The sequence below is a fragment of the Sinohyriopsis cumingii genome, chromosome 5 (assembly GCF_028554795.1).
Source record: "Sinohyriopsis cumingii isolate HCF-2022 chromosome 5, ASM2855479v2, whole genome shotgun sequence".
NCBI lineage: Eukaryota > Metazoa > Mollusca > Bivalvia > Unionida > Unionidae > Sinohyriopsis > Sinohyriopsis cumingii.
In genome coordinates, this window is record NC_142965.1 from 57672872 (window position 1) to 57696814 (window position 23943).

Below are 23943 nucleotides of genomic sequence, written 5' to 3' on the forward strand. Positions count from 1 at the left end.
CTACCGAGAAAAATAATGCAACCCAGCGACTGGGATTTCCTTGTCATGGTACAAGCACCGACAAAGTTTACTTTTGTCACCCGATTTGTTTCCAGTTAAATTAATATAACACTGCACATGTGCAAATTAGTTCGCAGATTCGAAGCACAGGAACAAAAACTAAAGAAAAAAAGTATAATTGTTATGCGTTGAAAGTATTGAGCAACGAGCGTATCGAGCCAAGGCCCTTTGTTTATCAAATACTGCGCATTGAGACGAATATGATAGTGAGGACCATGGGGTGACCTGTCGACCCTAACTACACAACTTCTACGCATGCGAAAATAGAAACATAAAATCACTTGATAATATTACTATATTATCACATTTAATCGATGGATGTCTATTGAAATTCACAATAAATAACTATCTTTTTTTACGGTTAAGTTTTAGCTTTCATCAGTTCTAATTAGGAAATTGTTATATGATAGGCAACGGTACAGTATGTGTAGTACAATATGCGTACTTGATACAGTTCTAACGAAGTGTGTAGTGACATTAGGCAATTTCCAATTCATGACTTACTTGGAAATTTATATTTTCTGTCCTGTCAATATGGCAAGTGTAGCTTTTATTAATGCAGTGATATGCTACATGGGATCAGCGTTTGGACTGATGAATAAACCACTATGGTTGGTAAATGCATGTTTTTTAATTTGCAATCACATTATTATATTTGATTCAGTTGGGGCGGATTGTGGATGTTCGATAAAGTTAGAAGAAACCAGTATGACGTAACACATTTCTGGTTTTTGCTGGCTTTGCATTAGCACTTGAAAGAGTTTGGTTTTGTCTAGCAAGTGATGTGTGTTTGTGTCTGGAACTCTATCAAGCATCTCGACTTGTGTGTGTGTGTGTGTGAAAGTGTGTGTGTGTGTTTGAAAGTGTGTGTGTGAAAGTGTCTTGTATGGTGTTATCAAAATTGGAGAGACTTAAGTTGCTTTAAGAGTAAATTTGTTTTTGTTATACATATGTTGTTGGATTGTATGACAAATCCGCCAGGCACAGCAGAAGACATCAAGGTATTTTATAAGTTTCAAGTAGTTCCTAACCCGTGTACACCATGACTGAGACGACAGGTCTACGATAACCTGAATTCATAGGGAAAGTAAGGTTAGCAACCCAGGTAGATTTCTCTGTCACATGGGTGAGAATATGTGATAACATTTGGTGATTTTAATGATGGTATGACTATCGTACCTGGAATACATTAGTACAGCCAATAACAATGGATGTTTGCAATACTAATACCACCAGTAGCTTCTTCTATTCCTCAACTCAAGACCGTAACCCTAATGCTTAAATATTTTAATAAAATATAACACAAATTCTGATTGTCAAAAGCACGACTTCACAGACAAAGGACAACATGTCATCAATATTATATAAACAACTTTTTGGTTAAAAAATACGACGAGATTCAAAGAATTTGGATGGAAATAATTTGACAGGTGTTATAGCAAGGCATTAGCCATGTGATGTTCAACATACGTGTAGGTGAATGGGGGTGGAGAGGTCAAGTTGAAAGTTAGGCTGCATGTGCTTTGCGAAATTCCCAATGTGAGCGGAATACCAACTGATCACTGAAGTGTTACGATAACTGGCTTTCCTCAGCCCAAAAAATCTATAACTTTTTTACCAGTCACAAAATAATGAGGTGTTTTCGTCACTTTAAAGATAGTCTCAAATCCATGGAAAATGAGCTACGTCTTGGAAGATCGTTGTCAGCGATTCGTAAGTGGGAGATAAGTCATCTGAAGTGGGCAATTGACGAAGATGCTCGATATTAAGTGGAAGATATTTTTATTATCACAAGTATACATTGGTTACTGTTTTATATACACTGGAGGATCATCTGAAGGCTAGAAAGGATTGTACAAAGATTGGTCTCTCAATCGTGTACGGCTGATGACAAACACATTTGAATTGAAATCACCAAATATGAAAAGTGTGACCAGAGACATTTGAATGATATTGTCGCATATGATATAACATGGAATTTATGTTGTTTAACCTGACTCGAAAGAAAATAATCCAGTTTTGATAGGTGAAAACGAACAGAGACTACAAACATCGCTCCACGTAGTCGGACTGTCAAGAGAGTTCTATACGAATCATTTTGTGATTTTAAAGGGTCGTTTGAACAGGTACCCGTGTCTGACTCTACTATCGTCAATGAATAAGTGCATGACTCAAAAACCAGTCCCAAGTGTTGCCAAAAGTTGTTGAACACTACCGAAAGATCGGCTTTTGCACCGGTACTCGATGTATCTATCTACTCCGTGACAAGACACCTCCACATAAATATGCTGTCTTAACAGAAGAAGCACGCCATCAAAATCTAGTCACATCCTCTACAGCGCTGATTAGCTTCAAGTGAATTTTAGCCGAATCCCGTTTATAAAAGTTTGCTTATGCGCTTGTGATCTGAAAGCCGTCGTGCATTTTTTCCAGTGTACGAACAATACATCAAAAAGTGAATAAATAATTTCATTTAATAAATGAGTAATGTTGTAGAGCTGCATGGGAAGTACTTTGAGGGGACGTACTGACATACTCGTCAGTAATAAAGAACCTCATTGTACAGGACACTAATATAACTTTTAAAATACCCAACGTAAAGTGGACAGGGTGACAATATTTGTTGAAATGAATGGCTTTCAGTGAGATTTGTAAAGTTTTGTAATATACTTAAATTCAGTGGACAGATGTATAACTCGTGTATAAATCTTATTGTATATAAGGGGTGATTTAGTCCTGAATCCTGATTTATGTAATTCGGTTTTGTATTCCTTATTTATTTGATAACAAAGTCATCTGCATGCTGTGTGGTAGTAGAAGTCCCTGTCAGTGTTCCCCAAGTCGAGTATTTAGATGTGGCAGTAACTCCATTATCTTTTGTTCTTGCCTATATTTAATTTGCCATATCTTTTCTTATTGTTACCTATATGTAATTTGCCATATCTTTCCTTGTTGTTACCTATATGTAATTTGCCATATCTTTTCTTGTTGTTACCTACGTGTAATTTACCGTATCTTTTCTTATTCTTACCTATTGGGTGGCACGTTTTTGTGTCTTCGGTCACAATTTGGAACAGTGTTTCCATATCATCTCAGCTAGAATGTGTAATGTCGATCAGAGAATGAGTTGGCAAATGAACGGAATTCCGTATGTGATTGGTTACGATGATATGCTAAAACATACATTTACTTGATAAAGACGATTCAGAACATTGCAATATTCACGCTCTTGCTAAATACGTGCAAGATGGCATTCGGACTGAGATTGTTTCTTTTCTCGCTTGTAAGTAGCTTTTTTGCACAAAAAGCGTATTTTCTTATCCTCCAAGATGGGGGAGATGGAACTGAGTCTCCTTTCCTTGTTCTTCTTACAGAAGAGAAACAAATGCGTATCCAGCTTGAGAAGACCGTAGAAGTGCTTTCTAACAGACTCAACTTGTTGGAGACAAACCAATGTTGTAAGTTAATGGTAGGTTAAGAATAATTATATAACTTAACTTGGCAAAACGTTTGGGGCCCTTCTGTATTTGTTGTTGTGCTTGTTCTTATCGTTGTTGCTTTTAAAATTTCATGTGTACCTATTTAAGTTTGCATTGGGTGTTTTTGTTGTTGATGTTGCTGTTGTTGTTATTGTTGTTGTTTTTGACATTTCAGGTTTTAGGTTTGCATTGTACGCATTTCTTTGTTTTATTTATTGTTTGCGTGTATGATGATGATGACAATTATTATTATTATTATTATTATTATTACTATTAACTCAGTAGTATTTAGTTTTAACGGTGTTAAATGTCTATAACAAGCTCATCAGAGCGTATGTTGAATTACTGTTTGTAATCATGACAACCTTAAATAATTCTCCTCCCCTCTCACCTACCCTCCTCTCCTTTCACCTATTCTCCTCTCTTCTCACCTCCCCTCCTCTCCTCTCACCTCTCTCACCTACTCTCCTCCCCTCTTCTTCTCTCACCTACTCTCATCTCCTCTCGCCTATTCTCCTCTCCTCTCACCTACTCTCCTCCCCTCACCTACTCTCCTCCCCTCTCACCTACCCTCCTCTCCTCTCACCTACTCTCCTCCCCTTTCACCTACTCTCCTCTCACCTACTCTCCTCTCCTCTCACCTAGTCTCCTCCCCTCTCACCTACTCTCCTCTCCTCTCACATGCCATCCTCCCCTCTCACCTAATATTTCTTAGTCATATATTCATTTAACCCATTTGCACCAGGAGTACCAGGAGTACGGACTCTCATAGCTCACTTATAGTTCAGTTCTATATTTAGTTTGTTTAAGCCTTAATGGGTTTAGTGAGTGCAAGTCAGAGCTAATCTGAGCTAAACACATGACTTGGTGTAGGCTGTCTTGATAACTGCTAACTCATGTTCATCTAAAGAGTGTGAGCTCTTTAAGAATCTATATTGCATGAGAAAGTTAGATAAAAGTTGACAATATGGCTGAAATGAAAATACACTACCTACAATATATAAAAACAAAATAAATAAATAAATAGATACTTGAATGTTTTGGGATATTTTCATTAGAAAACAACAAAAATGCTCTCTCAGCAGGATATTATAGATGATGTGGACATTGAGAGAAAGTCTCAAAACAGTTTTGATGTTGTTCAAGACATGTTAGATAATGAAAATGAGGACAACACCAATTCAAGGCCGGATTTAAACTTATCGGAGATGGATGATATGGGAAAACCGAAGGGAAATGTAAGAAACATTGAAAGTGTCACTAATGAAAATGAGGACAACATCAATTCAAGGCCGGATTTAAACTTATCAGAGATGGATGATATGGGAAAACCTAAGGGAAATGTGAGAAACATTGAAAGTGTCACTAATGAAAATGAGGACAACATCAATTCAAGGCCGGATTTAAACTTATCAGAGATGGATGATATGGGGAAACTGAAGGGAAATGTGAGAAACATTGAAAGTGTCACTGATGCTGATACCAAAGATGATACCAATGATGATGCTCTATTGGTTTCACAGATATCACAAGCAGAACAAGATTCAGATGTAGACGAAATTAATGAAGGCATATACATGCAAATCAAAACCAAATTTGGAACTCTTAATAGAAGTGCCTTCAAAAAAAGATTGAAATCAACACTTGATGTCAAAGGTCTCAGGGATTCTAGGCAAGCTCTCTTTGATCTAGCAAAAAGGAAGAGATATGATTGTCCTGATGGTCGATTAGTGGAACGTTTACCTCGAACAAATAGTGCTCCTGTGGAGGATAAGTTATCGGAAGATATTTTTATTATATTCCATTTCATTGAAGGAGAAAATAATTACAGTGACATGAAAGCATGTATATCTAAATGGGCATTGAAACATAATTATGAAACAAGATCATCCCAGCGTTTAAACTTCATTCGCAGTGATTGTATATCACAAAGTCCGAAAGCTCCGGTCAATGATAACGCCTTACAAAGAACTCATGAAGATGCTGATAGAATGAGCACAATAACTGCGCAGATAGCGATAATGAATGATAAGTTTGAAGAAAAATTCTCCAGATTGGAAAACCAGTTAGGTGATATTATCACACAGACAGAAAATGAGATCCTAAACTTAAAGTCAGACTTAGTGGAAACTGCGAAGAAACTCGAAGAGGCGAACTCTCATATAGAACAACTGAAATTAAAGGAAGAAAAACTAATCAATGATAATAGAGGAATGTATTTCCAGATGTCATCAATGGCAACCCGGGAAAATGAGATTAAAGAATTATCTTCTCATGTACATCAACATCTAGATGTGATCATAAAAAAGATTAACTGTATTGAGGGAAAGTTAGACACAATTTGTACAAGACACAAACTTTTATACAATCAGTTTAGCAAAGGAAGTGGTAGAAACCTAGACTTGCAAATGAAAGAAAATCATGGAAATCACGAACTATCAGCATACAAGGAGAGTAGACATGTTATCTTACCATCTATTGACCAAGAAAATGTAGTACATGGACAAAAAGAAATACACAAAGAGCCTGCTAGAGCTCTTCCAGCAAATTTGCCTGGAAATGGTCCCGCTATGTTTACATTGAAAGATTTCCCGCCACTTGCAAGGAATGATCGGACTAACATAACGGAAAATTTGAGTCATAATCAGCGCACAGAAGTAACATCTAACAATGCAAGTACATCAACCCACAATCAGCAAAAGAAATTAAGATATGAAGATAGAGCTAACATAAATATAAATGTAAACATAAATAAAGATCAAATAGGGCACAACAAATCACCAAAAGATCAAAGAATGCTTCCGAATGACGAGGAGAGACAAAAAAAGAAAGATACATCGTATAGACATATTGAGACAATTATTACCAGACCGAATCAAAGGAATATAGAATCAGATGTATTTGAACTAGTTGTAAGAAACAAAATAAGACGCATTCTGCTATCAAATGTCAAATCGAGAAAAAATATAGATGTAGTAAGGACAGCTATCGCAACTCAGTGCAAGGAGGAAGGTGTGACAGTAACATTCGTCCGCATCATAAAGGAATGACCCCATTGGGATGGATCAAATATATATACATTTCGACTAAATGTACTGGATAAAGATTTTGAACTGATGATGAATAATGAATCATTTTGGAGTTCTGGAATAAAATGTAGGGAATGGATAACAAACAGAAAATGGAGAGAAGGCTACTCACTTGATGAAACGCATGAGAATTACAAAATATATTCCTAATGAGCATAGCCACATGACTAGTAATTGCTTCTTAATTATAATTACGCTCATTATTTCAACATGGAATGTACGTGGTATAATGTCTAGCACGCAGAAACTAATTAAATTGTTACCAGACACATATATTTGTTATCACTGAACATTGGCTTTGTGCAAAGAATCTAACGTATTTAGATAAATTGCATGATGATTTCAAAGTAGTTGCGCTACCTACTGAAGAGATACAACAATTCTATAGAGGTAGTGGCGGGGTTTCCATCGACAACTAGAACTGATGATGCATATGACAAATTTTGTGAAAATGTTTTTGATGTGTATGATAGGTATTCTGCTGAAAATATATGCATAATTATAGGTGACATGAATGCAGATCTTGTGTGTAAAAATCCTTCAAGAAGAGATCTTGCTCTCAAAAAAAGAATAGAACAGAGAAACATAGTTGCTAAGCTGGTGATAAAACCAGATGAACATTACATCACGTATAGATCAAAATACATGTCACGAACGTCCACACTTGATTATATATTAATACCTGAAATAATTAGAGGTGCTGTAAAAAGACACATAGTAAATGACAAAATCGATTTCTCAATATCGGATCACCTACCTATTACAGCGGCACTTGCAAAAGATATACTGAAGGAAAATAAAAAGACATGTGTATCTCCAAGAATGAAATGGAACTTGGCAAATCAATTAGAAATGAGCATGTATAAATCTGATGTTAGTGCATTCTTGAATTTCACCTATGAGTGTAAAAAGGTAGAAGATATAGAGAAGTATAATGAATTGATAACTAAGAGTGTAATAACTGCATCAGACCGATATATTCCAAAGTCCGAATTCAAATCGCACTTGAAACCATATTGGAAGAAAAGTGGGCTTGAAAAATTACATCAGAATATGAGAAAAGCGCGCGGAGAATGGATTAAAGCAGGGAAAAATAGAAGCACAGAGTGTAAAATCAAAAGAAGATACAAGGACGTGAAAAGAAAGTTTAGAAAGAAACATAGGCTAGAGAAAAAGGTATATAAAGAGTGCATATTTGAAGAGATAGAAAAGAGTGCAGAAATGGGAATAGACGAATTCTATGCAGTCATACGGGAAAATAGAAAAGATAAATCGGACATTGGTAATATTGCATTTCGAGGAGTAGAATCTAATACTTTGGATGAATGTGTCAATCTATGGAAACTATATTTTTCTGAATTAAGTGGTATAACAGATGAGGAACATAATGATTGTGTCAAAATGAAGAATATGTACGAAGAAAGCAAACTAGAGAATGATAACATAAAATGTAATAATATTACAGAGGAAGAAGTGTTGCAGCATATCAAGTCTCTAAAAACAAAAAAATCACCAGGCATTGATTGCATATCGAATGAACACTTAAAGTATGGTGGAAAATATTTAATCAGACATTTAACTGCCCTTTTTAATTACATGATCCAGTATGAGTATTTGCCTAATGTATATAGATGTGGGATGATTATACCGATATACAAACAAAATGGTAAAGATAAAAAGGATCCAGTGAATTATCGTGGTATAACATTGACATCTTGTCTGGGAAAATTGTTTGAAAAAATATTGATGACTAGAATTCAAAAGTATTTAGACAAAATAAGCTTTCCACATCCTTATCAATTTGGATTTCGTAAGGAGGCTGGATCTATCTCCGCTGCTTTTACTCTTCAAGAATGTTTGATGTACTTTAATAATCATAACTCTAATGTATATGCTGTTTTTCTGGATAACGAAAAGGCATTCGATAGACTGTGGCATTGTGGACTATTAAAAAAACTAAAAATATTAGGAATTAATGCAAAAATATGGAGAATAATCGCCCATTCCTACACACAGTCAAGTGCCTGTGTAGCGTGTAAAGGATGTATATCTAACACATTTCCATTACGGAGAGGCGTTGGTCAAGGGCGTGTAATGTCGGCTTTTTTATTTCTCGTGTACATAAATGACCTATTGAATGAGCTAGTAATGACTAATTGCGGGATAACAGTGAATCAGATGAACATACCTGGCATGCTTTTGGCAGACGACACTACTCTACTAAGCTCTACGCTGAATGGATTGCAAATACTCGTGAATACAGCTTATCAGTATGCACAGAAGTGGAAATTGAAATATAACTCTAACAAGAGTAATTGGATGATATTTAGTAAAAGAAAGGAAGTGTACTCATCAAATGGAATTACTATGGGATCACAGAATATTCCTAGAGCAAAAAAAGTGAAATATGCAGGAGTTACCTTTTCGCAATCAATGAAAACTAATGATCGTATAATCTATTCCTACGATAAAGCTAAACGTGTAACAAACTCACTATACTCAACTGGATTAAATGCAAATGGAATGAATCCTATAGTCTCTGTGAAAGTCTGGAAAAGAGTTATATTGCCATCTGCTTTGTATGGCTCAGAACTCTGGTTTAATATGTCATATCAGGGCATTGAATCAATGGAGAAAATACAACGATATTTCGCCCGGAGAGTACAAGGTTTCCCTCAAAGATCGCCTACTGGATCTACGACATCGTGCTTGGGGATGATATCAATGGAAGCTCGCATAGATAAGCAAAAACTCGTATTCCTTGGTCGCATGTGTAGAACATCAGCAAATTTAACGGCTAAAAAGGTTTTCCTCTGGGCTGTTGGAAATTTTATTTTTGACCCCCAACATAGCTACAACTCTTTTATATATGATGTAAATACTGTACTAAAAAATTATGATATAGAAGACTATCTCAACGACTTTATTTTCACTGGAAAATTTCCAGACAAAATAACATGGAAAAACTTAATTGGGACAAGAATACAGATATTAGAGGAGAGAAAACATGAAATGAGTATCAGAAATCCATCAGAGGGATTCGGTAGATTTTTAAAAATTAATCCAGGATTAAAAATGCATCATCTATGGAAAATAGCTTACACTGACTCAAGCAGAAAAATGGAATATGGGACATTAATTCGTATTGGAGGAATGCAAGCAAGACCTGGACTGTGTCCCCTATGTGGCAAAATGAGTCATGACCGTATTTTGCACATTTCGATGAATTGTGCCTTAACCTCAGACGACAGAAACCACTTGATGGAAAGTCTATTTTCGTATATGCCTCCAGTGATTTACCGTGATTTCTGTGATCAGATCGATGATGTTATACTGATTATACTACTTGGTGGTTTAAATGATATATCAGAACGTTTAGAATTTGAGGCATGGTTAAATATGATCAGACTATCTACCAAGTATTTCATTAAGATAAAGGATATTATATATTCGATTCAATAGAGAACTCACTCAAAATATAAGGAAAGAAATACTTGTACTGGATTGCAAAGAGAGTAGGAAACTATTTTTGTTGTGAGGATACATTTTCAAATGTTTTATCGTATATATATCTCTATCTAGATTAGTAATGATTTTAATTTATTTATTCGTTTGCTATTGGAAATAATTCAATAAGTAACGAATCTACTATTTTTGTGATTCTATGTATTTAAATGCATTTCTTTTTTCTCTTAAAATCTTCATAAAATGGAGGAATTAAAGAATATCATCATCATCATCTCCTCTCGCCTATTCTCCTCTCCTCTCACCTACTCTCCTCCCCTCACCTACTCTCCTCCCCTCTCACCTACCCTCCTCTCCTCTCACCTACTCTCCTCCCCTTTCACCTACTCTCCTCTCACCTACTCTCCTCTCCTCTCACCTAGTCTCCTCCCCTCTCACCTACTCTCCTCTCCTCTCACATGCCATCCTCCCCTCTCACCTAATATTTCTTAGTCATATATTCATTTAACCCATTTGCACCAGGAGTACCAGGAGTACGGACTCTCATAGCTCACTTATAGTTCAGTTCTATATTTAGTTTGTTTAAGCCTTAATGGGTTTAGTGAGTGCAAGTCAGAGCTAATCTGAGCTAAACACATGACTTGGTGTAGGCTGTCTTGATAACTGCTAACTCATGTTCATCTAAAGAGTGTGAGCTCTTTAAGAATCTATATTGCATGAGAAAGTTAGATAAAAGTTGACAATATGGCTGAAATGAAAATACACTACCTACAATATATAAAAACAAAATAAATAAATAAATAGATACTTGAATGTTTTGGGATATTTTCATTAGAAAACAACAAAAATGCTCTCTCAGCAGGATATTATAGATGATGTGGACATTGAGAGAAAGTCTCAAAACAGTTTTGATGTTGTTCAAGACATGTTAGATAATGAAAATGAGGACAACACCAATTCAAGGCCGGATTTAAACTTATCGGAGATGGATGATATGGGAAAACCGAAGGGAAATGTAAGAAACATTGAAAGTGTCACTAATGAAAATGAGGACAACATCAATTCAAGGCCGGATTTAAACTTATCAGAGATGGATGATATGGGAAAACCTAAGGGAAATGTGAGAAACATTGAAAGTGTCACTAATGAAAATGAGGACAACATCAATTCAAGGCCGGATTTAAACTTATCAGAGATGGATGATATGGGGAAACTGAAGGGAAATGTGAGAAACATTGAAAGTGTCACTGATGCTGATACCAAAGATGATACCAATGATGATGCTCTATTGGTTTCACAGATATCACAAGCAGAACAAGATTCAGATGTAGACGAAATTAATGAAGGCATATACATGCAAATCAAAACCAAATTTGGAACTCTTAATAGAAGTGCCTTCAAAAAAAGATTGAAATCAACACTTGATGTCAAAGGTCTCAGGGATTCTAGGCAAGCTCTCTTTGATCTAGCAAAAAGGAAGAGATATGATTGTCCTGATGGTCGATTAGTGGAACGTTTACCTCGAACAAATAGTGCTCCTGTGGAGGATAAGTTATCGGAAGATATTTTTATTATATTCCATTTCATTGAAGGAGAAAATAATTACAGTGACATGAAAGCATGTATATCTAAATGGGCATTGAAACATAATTATGAAACAAGATCATCCCAGCGTTTAAACTTCATTCGCAGTGATTGTATATCACAAAGTCCGAAAGCTCCGGTCAATGATAACGCCTTACAAAGAACTCATGAAGATGCTGATAGAATGAGCACAATAACTGCGCAGATAGCGATAATGAATGATAAGTTTGAAGAAAAATTCTCCAGATTGGAAAACCAGTTAGGTGATATTATCACACAGACAGAAAATGAGATCCTAAACTTAAAGTCAGACTTAGTGGAAACTGCGAAGAAACTCGAAGAGGCGAACTCTCATATAGAACAACTGAAATTAAAGGAAGAAAAACTAATCAATGATAATAGAGGAATGTATTTCCAGATGTCATCAATGGCAACCCGGGAAAATGAGATTAAAGAATTATCTTCTCATGTACATCAACATCTAGATGTGATCATAAAAAAGATTAACTGTATTGAGGGAAAGTTAGACACAATTTGTACAAGACACAAACTTTTATACAATCAGTTTAGCAAAGGAAGTGGTAGAAACCTAGACTTGCAAATGAAAGAAAATCATGGAAATCACGAACTATCAGCATACAAGGAGAGTAGACATGTTATCTTACCATCTATTGACCAAGAAAATGTAGTACATGGACAAAAAGAAATACACAAAGAGCCTGCTAGAGCTCTTCCAGCAAATTTGCCTGGAAATGGTCCCGCTATGTTTACATTGAAAGATTTCCCGCCACTTGCAAGGAATGATCGGACTAACATAACGGAAAATTTGAGTCATAATCAGCGCACAGAAGTAACATCTAACAATGCAAGTACATCAACCCACAATCAGCAAAAGAAATTAAGATATGAAGATAGAGCTAACATAAATATAAATGTAAACATAAATAAAGATCAAATAGGGCACAACAAATCACCAAAAGATCAAAGAATGCTTCCGAATGACGAGGAGAGACAAAAAAAGAAAGATACATCGTATAGACATATTGAGACAATTATTACCAGACCGAATCAAAGGAATATAGAATCAGATGTATTTGAACTAGTTGTAAGAAACAAAATAAGACGCATTCTGCTATCAAATGTCAAATCGAGAAAAAATATAGATGTAGTAAGGACAGCTATCGCAACTCAGTGCAAGGAGGAAGGTGTGACAGTAACATTCGTCCGCATCATAAAGGAATGACCCCATTGGGATGGATCAAATATATATACATTTCGACTAAATGTACTGGATAAAGATTTTGAACTGATGATGAATAATGAATCATTTTGGAGTTCTGGAATAAAATGTAGGGAATGGATAACAAACAGAAAATGGAGAGAAGGCTACTCACTTGATGAAACGCATGAGAATTACAAAATATATTCCTAATGAGCATAGCCACATGACTAGTAATTGCTTCTTAATTATAATTACGCTCATTATTTCAACATGGAATGTACGTGGTATAATGTCTAGCACGCAGAAACTAATTAAATTGTTACCAGACACATATATTTGTTATCACTGAACATTGGCTTTGTGCAAAGAATCTAACGTATTTAGATAAATTGCATGATGATTTCAAAGTAGTTGCGCTACCTACTGAAGAGATACAACAATTCTATAGAGGTAGTGGCGGGGTTTCCATCGACAACTAGAACTGATGATGCATATGACAAATTTTGTGAAAATGTTTTTGATGTGTATGATAGGTATTCTGCTGAAAATATATGCATAATTATAGGCGACATGAATGCAGATCTTGTGTGTAAAAATCCATCAAGAAGAGATCTTGCTCTCAAAAAAAGAATAGAACAGAGAAACATAGTTGCTAAGCTGGTGATAAAACCAGATGAACATTACATCACGTATAGATCAAAATACATGTCACGAACGTCCACACTTGATTATATATTAATACCTGAAATAATTAGAGGTGCTGTAAAAAGACACATATTAAATGACAAAATTGATTTCTCAATATCGGATCACTACCTATCACAGCGGCACTTGCAAAAGATATATTGAAGGAAAATAAAAAGACATGTGTATCTCCAAGAATGAAATGGAACTTGGCAAATCCATTAGAAATGAGCATGTATAAATCTGATGTTAGTGCATTCTTGAATTTCACCTATGAGCGTAAAAAGGTAGAAGATATAGAGAAGTATAATGAATTGATAACTAAGAGTGTAATAACTGCATCAGACCGATATATTCCAAAGTCCGAATTCAAATCGCACTTGAAACCATATTGGAAGAAAAGTGGGCTTGAAAAATTACATCAGAATATGAGAAAAGCGCGCGGAGAATGGATTAAAGCAGGGAAAAATAGAAGCACAGAGTGTAAAATCAAAAGAAGATACAAGGACGTGAAAAGAAAGTTTAGAAAGAAACATAGGCTAGAGAAAAAGGTATATAAAGAGTGCATATTTGAAGAGATAGAAAAGAGTGCAGAAATGGGAATAGATGAATTCTATGCAGTCATACGGGAAAATAGAAAAGATAAATCGGACATTGGTAATATTGCATTTCGAGGAGTAGAATCTAATACTTTGGATGAATGTGTCAATCTATGGAAACTATATTTTTCTGAATTAAGTGGTACAACAGATGAGGAACATAATGATTGTGTCAAAATGAAGAATATGTACGAAGAAAGCAAACTAGAGACTGATAACATAAAATGTAATAATATTACAGAGGAAGAAGTGTTGCAGCATATCAAGACTCTAAAAACAAAAAAATCACCAGGCATTGATTGCATATCGAATGAGCACTTAAAGTATGGTGGAAAATATTTAATCAGACATTTAACTGCCCTTTTTAATTACATGATCCAGTATGAGTATTTACCTAATGTATATAGATGTGGAATGATTATACCGATATACAAACAAAATGGTAAAGATAAAAAGGATCCGGTGAATTATCGTGGTATAACATTGACATCTTGTCTGGGAAAATTGTTTTAAAAAATACTGATGACTAGAATTCAAAAGTATTTAGACAAATTAAGCTTTCCACATCCTTATCAATTTGGATTTCGTAAGGAGGCTGGATCTATCTCCGCTGCTTTTACTCTTCAAGAATGTTTGATGTACTTTAATAATCATAACTCTAATGTATATGCTGTTTTTTCTGGATAACGAAAAGACATTCGATAGACTGTGGCATTGTGGACTACTAAAAAAACTTAAAATATTAGGAATTAATGAAAAAATATGGAGAATAATCTCCCATTCCTACACACAGTCAAGTGCCTGTGTAGCGTGTAGAGGATGTATATCGAACACATTTCCAACACGTAGAGGCCTTTGTCAAGGGCGTGTAATGTCGGCTTTTTTATTTCTCGTGTACATAAATGACCTATTGAATGAACTAGTAATGACTAATTGCGGGATAACAGTGAATCAGATGAACATACCTGGCATGCTTTTGGCAGACGACACTACTCTACTAAGCTCTACGTTGAATGGATTGCAAATACTCGTGAATACAGCTTATCAATATGCACAGAAGTGGAAATTGAAATATAACTCTAACAAGAGTAATTGGATGATATTTAGTTTAAAAAAATGAGGTGTACTCATCAAATGGAATTACTCTGGGATCACAGAATATTCCTAGAGCAAAAAAAGTGAAATATGCAGGAGTTACATTTTCACAATCAATGAAAACTAATGATCGTATAGTCTATTTCTACGATAAAGCTAAACGTGTAACAAACTCACTATACTCAATTGGATTAAATGCAAATGGGATGAATCCTATAGTTTCTGTGAAAGTCTGGGAAAGAGTTATATTGCCGTCTGCTTTGTATGGCTCAGAACTCTGGTTTAATATGCCATATTAGGGCATTGAATCAATGGAGAAAATACAACGATATTTCGCCCGGAGAGTACAAGGTTTCCCTGAAAGATCGCCTATTTGATCTACGATATCATGCTTGGGGATGATATCAATGGAAGCTCGCATATATAAGCAAAAACTCGTATTCCTTGGTCGAAGGATGTGGAAAGCTTAATTTGTCTAAATACTTTTGAATTCTAGTCATTCCTTATTCATCAGCAAACTTAACTGCTAAGAGGGTTTTCATCTGGGCTGTTGGAAATTTGATTTTTGACCCCCAACATAGCTACAACTCTTTTATATATGATATAAATGCTGTACTCAAAAAGTATGATTTAGAAGACTATCTCAACGACTTTATTTACACTGGAAAATTTCCAAACAGAATAACATGGAAACACTTAATTGGGACAAGAATACAGATATTTGAGGAGAGAAAACATGAAATGAGTATCAGAAATCCATCAGAGGGATTCGGTAGATTTTTAAAAATTAATCCAGGCCTAAAAATGCATTATCAGTGGAAAATAGCTTACACTGACACAAGCAGAAAAATGGAACATGGGACATTAATCCGTATTGGAGGAATGCAAGCAAGACCTGGACTGTGTCCCCTATGTGGCAAAATGAGTCATGACCGTATTTTGCACATTTCGATGAATTGTGCCTTAACCTCAGACGACAGAAACCACTTGATGGAAAGTCTATTTTCGTATATGCCTCCAGTGATTTACCCTCTCACCTACTCTCCTGTCCTCTCGTTTCATCTCATCTTAACGTAATATATTATTTAATAACATCCAAGAAAAATTAAAAAAAAACTACTGTTATCGACAGTGAAGGTAAAGACTGAGTATGCTTTATTCTAAATTATTTTGTGTACGTTAATGTACTGAAAGAAAATGTCAGTATGCAGGTATTTTTAAATTATGCACACTCTGAGTAAACATAGCCATAAACGTTTGCTTTGGTGCCCTTTCGAGTAAAGTCAGAGCCCTCTGGAAATTTTGGACCCTCCCCCAACACAAACATTTGACCTGATCCGGCCCTGTTTTCAGTTTAAATGTTTTTAACTATCGTGTCCTTTGGTCTGTCCATTCATCCATCCACTCTTTAGTTTCTTGGCCAAGACCACAAAACCGTTTAAACTTATCTATCAAACAAGGCACATATATGAGACCAGCAATCCAGTTTTGACATTTGCTATTCACAAGCCTTTGGGTGGAATATTATTAACGTTTTTGTTCACCTATCCATCTGTCATTCAAGTTCCGGAGAACAACTAATAAAAACCTGTAAGTCTGCCTTACGAAACGTTTCTTACATAACGGACTATTGATCTAAATGTATTTTTTGCTGTTTTTAATTCTTTAGTTCCAATATATTTAATGTTTTTGGCCATTTGTCTGTCCATCCTGCCATCTATTATTCACGCTTCCGTTTTCAATACAAATCTTCAGAATCGTTTTTGATACAACTTTGAAATTGCATACAAAACATTAGTGGTGATGTGCGTTTTCTATTCAAATTTTTTCATGTTAATTACGTTTAAGGTGTTCATCCTTTTGACTGTTCATCCATACATCATTCACGCTTTCGCTTAGGGAACATAACTTCAAAACCGTTCAAGAGATATCTCTGAAACTCTGTTTTGGTGTTCCCATTGTAAGCAAAAATTACCAATAACGAATTTAACCCAAATTACAGTGGTGCGCAAAAATGATGCCCATATCTTCCTTTTGTACTTTGTAAATATGAACATCCTGTATATGAAATCCCGGACAGATTCGCATGTCTCTGAGAAGACGTTTGACTGGTCATGAGATTTTAAACAAGGAAAAGCCATCTAATCTGTTTTTCCTTTCTTTCGGTGATAAATGCGAGACATTTTGTTCTTTTTCTTCCCTTTCTTTCGGTGATAAATGCGACACATGTTCTTTTTTTCCTTTCTTTCGGTGATAAATACGAGACATGTTCTTTTATTCCTTTCTTTTGGTGATAAATGCGAGACACGTTCTTTTTTTCCTTTCTTTCGGTGATAAATGCGAGACATGTTCTTTTTTCCTTTCTTTCGGTGACATTTACGAGATATGTTCTTTTTTTCCTTTCTTTCGGTGATAAATGCGAGACACGTTGTTCTTTTTTCCTTTCTTTCAGTGATAAATGCGAGACATGTTCTTTTTTTCCTTTCTTTCGGTGATAAATGCGAGACGTGTTGTTATTTTTTCCTTTCTTTCGGTGATAAATGCGAGACATGTTCTTTTTTTTTCTTCCTTTCGGTGATAAATGCGAGACATTTTCTTTTTTTCCTTTCTTTCGGTGATAAATGCGAGACATTGTTCTTTTTTATTCTTTTTTTCGGTGATAAATGCGAGACATGTTATTTTTTTCTTTCTTTCGGTGATAAATGCGAGACATGTTGTTCTTTTTTTCCTTTCTTTAGATGATAAATGCGAGACGTTGTTCTTTCTTTTCCTTTCTTTCGGTGATAAATGCGAGACGTGTTGTTCTTTTTTTCCTTTCTATCGGTGATAAATGCGAGACGTGTTGTTCTTTTTTTCCTTTCTATCGGTGATAAATGCGAGACGTGTTGTTCTTTTTTTTTTCTTTCGGTGATAAATGCGAGACATGTTGTTCATAAAGTCGGGGACTTCGTTTGTGGCTGCATTACCTCAGTGTTGAAATGTATTGCAAGCCAATAACTCTGAAACTACTAATATGAATTTGATGGAGCTTGCAAAACACGCCAATGTTTATGGAGTGAGGATTTCTTTTTCCTCTTTGCATCAAATTGAATTCCACCCCACTGGCAGAAATGGGTGGAGGAAGTCAAAGTCGCCCCCGCTTACCCCCCCAAAATTTTATATATATTTATATAGAATTTGGTGCAGCATAGCATACATAAAAGACAACTTAATTTGAATCCACCATTGCCTCTAAGTTGTGTCACCGTGTCTCCGGTAACCTTCTCAGATCCAGTCCCTAGGGCTTAAGTTTTTAACCATTAAAATCCACACTCTGTAACCACATACATACTTTGCCGGCATGACAAGGAAATTATATTTAAAGAAATAGCCTTGACCCCTGGGTCTCTACATGTCACAGGGGACTAGCCATGGGGTCGTAGTTTAGCATGCATGCTATTAATACCCATGTATTTATATGCACTTACTTGGTATTAAAAGGGTAGTAGTTTTCACAGTGCGCATACGTTTCTTTGTCTGCCCTTACATTTGGGATCTACCCCAAGGGGTTATAATCTGGAAACAATTGAGGCCCTAATCATATAACCACATATAACCCTCGATATTAAAGGGCCGTGCCATTTATGAAAAACATATTGACCCCTGAGTCTCTGTCTGCCCACTGGGGACTTGTCCATGCATCATAACATAAAAAGTGAATGACTCCATTATCAAAGTGCCTTCGCTAGCCTATTCTCGTCGATCCACGTCGGTTGACGTTGAATGAAGTGAATGGAAGTCCCTTTGACAGAGATGTCCTACAAGTATATGATATTTATTATACGTTGAGGGATCCTAGCAACTGATCCCTCGAGACTGGTGAAGCCATAGAAAATCTCAGCCATTATATTTCTTTACCCCTAGGATTTCTTCATTCGCCAGAACAAAATTTATATCTTGTATTATCCCTAAGAATGCATGATTCATAATACATATCTCAATGAAAACAAAGAGTGTCTTATTTTATTTTGAGGCGAATCAAATGATATAGTACAAACTTTAGTACCAACTTAATATAAAAAAAAAAAACCGCTATTAGCTTCATTTTCTATCAGCAATTTTTTATTACGGATAGGGAAGTCCCAGAGTCCTAATTATTTTCTCTCCTGGAGACTGTTATATATAACCTGGAATGTGTTGACGGGCTCTTAAACCAAATAAAATTTCAATAAGCGCATACATCTGCAGGTTATGTATCAAATCAGTACACCCATTTTAAATAAGAATTCATAGCCTTCAATATACTAATACTAATATAGTCTTTACCCTACGTTTTGTCAAATCTCAATAAAAGGTTGTGCCTTCTGTAACAATATAAAAATTAAAAAATGAATAACTAACAAAAAATTACTACAGAGTAGACAACTTCTGTTATTATTTAAAATCCAGATGAAAATGCTCATTATTGTGTCAAATTGTTGTCTGAAATAAGACACAAAAGTCACGATATCAAATCTGATAATGTACAAATATGATATTTTATATCTTTTAAAATATCCAGAGCAGTTAAAAGTATCTCGACAATAAAACTAATAATTCATTATAGTTTTGAAGTTGGTTTAGTGGTAAAACAGAAACGTGAATGCCTGTCTTTTGACAGAAAGTAGATTTAAGCAGTCATGACTTATTCATTTGAATAAAAAAAAGCACACACACAGATATATATTCATTCACAAAAAAGACACACACACTTACATGCAATAAAAAGAGGAATTCATTTACAGTAATCAACAGAGACGCATTAGGTTCTCGAAGTGGGGTATATCAAATTCGCCGACCGTTCTTGTATCCATTATTACGCACATGTGCCTGTTATTCCCCTATGTCCGGACTGTAATTCCCTTATTGCCACATCTGTTGAAATAAATGTTGAACCGTTGATTCATCTTTCTCCTATACAATTTCAGCATGCTCCGCCAAAAATGTGGTCGCATTCATGGCTACACTAACGGAAACGATACACAACCCTGCAAAGGATTACGTGATAGTATTTGATCACGTCATCACAAATGTAGGCGCGGCCTACAACAATTTGCACGGAATCTTTAAGGCGCCTGTCAATGGAACGTACCATTTCACTTTCGAGACGGCAGCTCCACCAACTGTAGAGCCGACATTGTATCTAGAGATCATCATGGTGAAGAACAACGTGTCAGTTGGCGCAGTGTTTATGGGCGCCAACCCCCAAATGTGGCTGCAGAAGAGCATCACATCTACACTAGATCTTAAGCAAGGCGATGAGATGTTGGTGAAGGTGTTACAAACTGGCGGAGTACATGACATTTATGGAGGAGATTTTACGCACTTTAGCGGTTTTCTTATCAACTAGCTGACTTGACAGGAATATTCTTTTTCAGACATGGACAATTATACATATATATATATATATATATATATATATATATATATATATATATATATATATATATATATATATATATATATATATATATATATATATATATATATGTATATATATTAGGAACTCATTGCTTCCTTTCTAGACATAGTAATACTACATGTAGCTACCTCTTTCATTTCAGATCTTCTTAATATCGCAAAGTTATAGATTTGGTTTGGTTCGGTGTTTAACTGCAAAGCAACACAAGTATAGCATTTAGTTCCTAGGCAATTCGAGTAAAACGTCTTGCTCAGGACACACTACGGCAGCCAATCGTGCTACTCCGATCTAAGGATTTTAAACCGCACCTTTTCGGTCGCTACTTTGACACGCCAACCACGGTCTCCCTCAAAGAACAGAAATACGTATCAGTTATTATGTAAACCTATCTATTTTCTACTGCAACATATTCCAAAATAATGTTCCTTTGTATTCAGAAATTAAAATTACTATATCGCATTACGCTCGTGCACGTGAGTGTCGTGAACCTAGTGAGATGGGGGAATATGCTAATTCCAATGCATTTATTTTTCATATTTCAATCCCTATAAATGACTTACTGTCACAAGTGAAATCTGTGAGACCAGGTAAAATATGCTCTTTCTATTCCACCCGCAAGAAACAAATAATGCACCCTTTTTAAAAATGTATTTCTTTCACATTAGCGACTTTGATGTAACAGTTCGATATACTGGCATGATTCGCTTACCTATGAATGTGAAATTATCAAACTTTTCAAAAATAATTACAGATAACCATACATTTCTTATTATATTAAGTAAATATGACTAAAAAGCTTATATTTTTTAAGTGTCGCGTTTCGATTTTGGTAAGGGATCCGCTACGGCTTTGATGCCTAGTTGATCTAGCGTAGGACTCTTAATCAAATGGTTGTTGGGCTCGTAATCCATGGGTTGCTAGAACGTTTATTCATAATCCATGGGTTCTTTGAGCGTTGGAATAATAATCAATGGATTGCTATAGCGTTGTATTCGTTATCCATTAGTTGTTATAGCGTTGTAATACATGGTTTCTTCGAGCGTTGGACTCGTAATACATGGGTTGTGATAGCGTTGGACTCGCAATCCATTGGTTGCGACTTTCTATAACAGCCTAGATCAGCTTGTGTCGTCATCCTCGGTTTGTCCTTGGGAAAAGTAGATAGTTTTTCTTTTCTTTGAGGAAAAATATTCATATTTTGTAAAGTCTTTCTCAATACAATAATGAGGAGAATACGGTAAAAAATAAAGGAAGTATTGCTACGTATGTGTTTTGGACTACATTGTTTGCAACTCCATTTATTCTTTAAGATTGAATAGTGTCTGTATCGAATTTATTTATTTATTTATTTATTTATTTTTTTATTAGTAGTAGTAGTATATAGAGGATATTTGCTTGAAACGAGTGATATTGTTATTTTTTCACCACAGTGAAATATCAGTATGATTTTAATTAGAAAATCAAGTAATTCACTGCTTAGCATAAAATAACTACTATTCTTCCATGATTCTTCTGTGCGTCTTCCGGAGTGAGTATTGACGGAAAGGAAGTAATTATTAGAATGATCAACTCTAGTAGTTCAGTTTTAGCATGACATATTTCTGATTAATCTGATTTTTTCAATTACTGTGTTCGCAAACATGACACTGAAACAGGATTTGTGCATTTTGCCTAAAGCAATAAAGACGTAAATGGATTATATCTAAATAATTTTACCTTATTATTAGACATGCATAAGATCATTGCAGATACAAATATATCCTAAACTATTCTATCTGCACAAGTTCCAACTTGAATGGCATCTAGAGGCTATTAGAAATGAACAAACCCTATGCAGTGTAATATTCATAAAACTGTTAAATCACTCCTGACAGTGGACTTTTCATTTTATATCCCACGAGTCTACATCTATGAATTTGATTTCAGTTAAAAAGCAATTAAAATTGGGTGTAAAATCGTAATGAACTGAATGGTAGATAGTGAAGCCACTGATGAAGATGAACATTGGCATCCATTTAACAAGACTTAACTTTTGTAACATATCGGGAAACTGACCAGTATACCCCCACCCCACCCCACATGAATCAGAGATATCACTTCAACACGTTATATATATATATATATATATATATATATATATATATATATATATATATATATATATATATATATATATATTAAAACGCACAATATATAGCGCCAATTACTGCGTCATTAAGTATTGACACGTTTAACGGCACGTTTTATGGTCAGCGTAAGAGGAACGCTTATCAATCTAGGCGTAGAATCATTTAAAATATAGTTTGATAACAAGTATATGATGTTCCAGTATATAGTTTCAACAGTTATGTGTTAAATTGAAAAGTAATTCGCTTACGATCGGCATTATGGTAGGACCTATGGCTAACATTCCGCGCAAGTTTTCCAGAATTTGTTCAATAAAATATTTTTAAAAATGTTTCGCAGTAAAATGTTTGTTTTACAAGGATGTTATGTCTAAAGCTTAACAATATTTGGTCCATTTCTATTCCATGCACACACTTATAAACTTTGAGCCTAAATTTTTATGTTATTTTTTAACGGCTATATCTATTCTCAGCCACCCATACTTATTATATCGGAAAGGTAAGATCCTCTTTTCAGGAACGGGTTCTTTTTGTATATTTTGTTTAGTTGCAGAGGTATGAAACGAAAAATACAAACGAAGCCTATTTAAATAGAAGAACACTGACACACTGGATATAATTCGTCATCCAGTAAAGCTTGTTTCATCAAATTCTGCTTTCAAGTTACTGAATGGAATGTGTTAAAGATTTAGGAATTTGTGGAGTCTTTTTTGTTGATGCAGAGAAAAAAATGACAATCAACTATGGTCTGTAATGATACATGTTCTTTGGTAAAAATTTACAACTGACTGGTTACCCTACCAGCTAATCCTCTATGAAGCGGTTTAGCAAAAGTTTCATCTGTCAGTCGAGAAATAACTAATTAGAAGTGGGTTTGTGTGCTCTACTGACCAGCCAATGTCGATAACTAACTGTATCATTCGCTTTCCATTAGGATGCAATATAGCGTGGTCATCGAGTGCATTCAAACAACAAAGTCATCCATTGCGAAACAATGTTGCACTCGACTTCCTCGAATTAAGCCAATCTTTATATCGGTCTATAAAAGTAGAAGCACAATTTCTAGAATAGATTCCAGCATTAAACAATACACTTTAGAA

The 23943-nt window shown here is 35.2% G+C and overlaps 1 protein-coding gene across 2 annotated transcripts; it reads left to right on the top strand.

Moving 5' to 3' along the window:
- Positions 1-3247: 3247 nt before the first annotated feature.
- LOC149799234 (complement C1q-like protein 4) lies at positions 3248-21979 on the top strand. Of its 2 annotated transcripts, XM_089957044.1 has the most exons (3): positions 3302-3343; positions 3435-3518; positions 20224-21979. In XM_089957044.1, exons 2-3 carry the CDS (start codon positions 3446-3448, stop codon positions 20643-20645), a joined length of 495 nt encoding a protein of 164 aa, XP_089813170.1. In that variant the 5' UTR covers positions 3302-3343; positions 3435-3445; the 3' UTR covers positions 20646-21979. The 2 variants fall into 2 exon arrangements, with proteins under 2 accessions (XP_089813169.1, XP_089813170.1); XM_089957043.1 differs by having other exon boundaries at positions 3248-3518.
- The last annotated feature ends 1964 nt before the right edge of the window (positions 21980-23943 follow it).

Coding starts and splice junctions, on each gene's coding strand:
- LOC149799234 (XM_089957043.1), top strand. CDS start 3,308: ATGGCATTCGGACTGAGATTGTTTCTTTTCTCGCTTGTAAGTAGCTTT. Junction 3,519..20,223: donor GTTGGAGACAAACCAATGTT/GTAAGTTAATGG, acceptor ATACAATTTCAG/CATGCTCCGCCAAAAATGTG.